Genomic DNA, 2673 nt, shown 5'->3' with positions numbered 1-2673 from the left:
AGTATGTAGCAAGTGCTGTATTTGGCTGAAAGACTTGCAGGAATGAAAAGTTATGGCACTAATTTAATACCCTTGGAATCGGCAACATTTAGTGTGGCTATAACCCTTGGTATAGGTCATAGTTGTATGCTTTTTTTGTTGCTGTGAATATGTCTGTGCTGTCTCATGTAGATGTTAACTCATCATAGATTTGATTTCGTAATTGGAATCCCTTGTGTTCACCACTGGCTTTATACTCCAAACAGAGTTGTTGATGGCATTGAGGACAATGGGAGAGCTTTTCACTTCAATATGGAGCAGTCTGCAGTCCCTACCAGCACTGGGGTCAAAGGTGAGATTGGTAGAAACAGTTTATACATAGACATACTCTATCATAATAAGTAATATGTAATAGCAGATGTAACATATAACAGCGGGTTATCTTTTTTGCTGATGGATGGATAATGTCACATTTTCCTACTCTCGGCCTAATCCCAATCCCAATCCCAATCCCAATCCCAATCCCAATCCCACCCCATCCCCAGACCCCTACCAGGTGAGCGCCAATCTGCTTCTGGAAACTGAGGATGTCCGACAGAGTATCAACTGTCTCAACAAAGAGGTACTTCCATCATATATCCACGAGGACTTATGTCAAGTAGATACAACTGTATGATCCCACAAATACTCATACAAAGAACTCATTCCTGATGTATTTAATGTGTTCCAGATGAGCCACATGAATCAGGAGGTGTCAAACCTGACCAAGGAGCTCCACGAGATGATGCACTTCCTCAAGACTCACGTCGCTCTGCCGCACTTCCACTCGCCCCTGTCCTCCTTTCCTTCCTTCGGACTGCAGGTGGTGCCCACTCCCTCTGTGGGCAGTGCCATGGCTGCCACCACAGCTCCTGACTGGCAGCCCAGGGTACAGCCAGTGAACATGGCCGCCGCTGGGTCCTGCGTTCACCCTGAGTCCTTGCCAAGGGACAGTCTGGCCCACAGGGGTGTGTGGGGGGGCTGTGGTGGGAACGTGGCCCAGGTCAGGGCGTCCCTGGTTGGGCAGGAGGGGGAGACGGATAACCAGCACCCACCCAACAGCCCGCAGTCCCCCTGCCCCCACTCCTCCTCCTGCTGCTCGGACTGGGACCACCAGGCAGCAAGGCCGGGAGCAGAGGCCCAGCCAAGCCCCTTTCAGACCTCCAGGACAACACCGAACTCTCCCTACATGGGCCAGCAACATGCCCGGCCTGCACCCACCTTGCTGGGTCTCAGCCTCTGCAGCTCTGGGCTGACGCAACAGGTCGGCTTTGGAGGTTCAGTCGTTACCCCACGCACCTCACTCCCTATGTGTTCCCATGGCAACCTTAGTCAGTCCCACCCCTCCCTTAATTTGCCAGTGACCTCTGACCTCTCGAGACCACACTCTACTGGAAGCCCCACTACGCCCATCCGCACCTCGCTTGCACCGGTTGGCCGATCTCAGTTCCACACTGTGGTCACTCCTCTGATACACACTGGGATTTGTAGTTCTGGCTCAGGTCTTGGGATTTGTAGTTCTGGCTCAGGTCTTGAGCTGCTGCTGGGTCATGGACCCCCCGCTGGATCCAGACAAAACAACCTTGTGGGGTCCAGTCCAATCCACACACATGGATCCCTGCCCTCCCCCACAATAGAACCACCTACGTCACACAGCACTGAACCATATGGAATGTGAAGGGCGACAGTGGCACAGGAGGTAGAGAAGTCGTTTAGTAATCAGAAGGTTGCTAGTTTGATTCCCTGTCGAAGCGTCCTTGAGCAAGACACTGAACCCCTAATTGCTCCTGATGTGCAGGGTACCATCAGTATACATGTGTAAGTCGCTTTGGATAAAAGCGTTTGCTAAATGTAAATGCAAAGCTTTTAGCTATGAAGAAAATAATATTCTGAAACTGAAATATATGTTTGTATGACACTATTTAAGATCTTCGGAGAGCCACAAAGAATATTGGCCTGACAAGTCATCTACTGTCATTACTAACAGACTGTTCACTAAATTTGTTATGTTCTCTCTTTGAGGAAAATAGTATGAAATACTACATGGGTTGTATAAAACTGAACTATTTTTTTTACATATACACACACACAGCACATTTGTTGTTGGCCAGTAGACCTTAGCTGGTGTGAAAGCCGTTCATTTCTCTCTCGATGATGATGTGTAACATGTTACATTCAGTTCAGTTCGCATTCAGAGAGCAAAACCACAGAAGACACGTTTCAATAATCCCACGGCTGGTATTCACAAAAGATAGCCTCCGGTCTCCGAGCCTCTCTTTAGAACCCAATATTGCCAGCAAATTGCATGTCAAAGCTTTGAGTCACTTCAAAAACAAATTCCTTTGATGGTCTCACGGTCTTCAAGGACAGAATGTTTGACCGCGCCGAACTGTTCTAGCATTGCCAAGGCTCACCACTGCTATCATAAAGGAGCATATTTTCAGTCCTTCTGCTCAGTTCAAGGCAGGGTCTCGTTTATGGCAAAAGTTTTTTAGGTACAGACGCTTTCAACTTCGGTGGACTTCGCCTGACTAGATGGTCAACGTAAACAGCCGGTCTCAGTCAGGGAGGAGTTGGAAAGGATGTCAGTCAGGACGAACAGTTTCTCCTTTCTGTTGTTGTTTTGCAAATTGACGTGACTAATTGGAGATAGAG

General features: G+C 48.4%; 1 protein-coding gene across 1 annotated transcript in view; it reads left to right on the top strand.

Annotated features, from left to right (window-relative positions):
* The window catches only part of kcnh4a (potassium voltage-gated channel, subfamily H (eag-related), member 4a), a gene marked incomplete at both ends in the record, with an annotated part of 26885 nt that extends 25189 nt beyond the window's left edge, over positions 1-1696 (top strand). Inside the window, 3 exons of the mRNA XM_080856780.1 lie at positions 246-331; positions 525-601; positions 710-1696. Of these exons, the coding sequence (XP_080712906.1) occupies positions 246-331; positions 525-601; positions 710-1696 (1150 nt within the window). The remainder of the gene's footprint in view (positions 1-245; positions 332-524; positions 602-709) is intronic.
* Positions 1697-2673: the final 977 nt, after the last annotated feature.

The sequence above is a fragment of the Sprattus sprattus genome (assembly GCF_963457725.1).
Source record: "Sprattus sprattus genome assembly, chromosome: 18".
NCBI classification, from domain to species: Eukaryota; Metazoa; Chordata; class Actinopteri; order Clupeiformes; family Clupeidae; genus Sprattus; species Sprattus sprattus.
The sequence above is the reverse complement of the archived record's forward strand: the minus strand, read 5'-3'. Positions and strand labels throughout refer to the sequence as shown.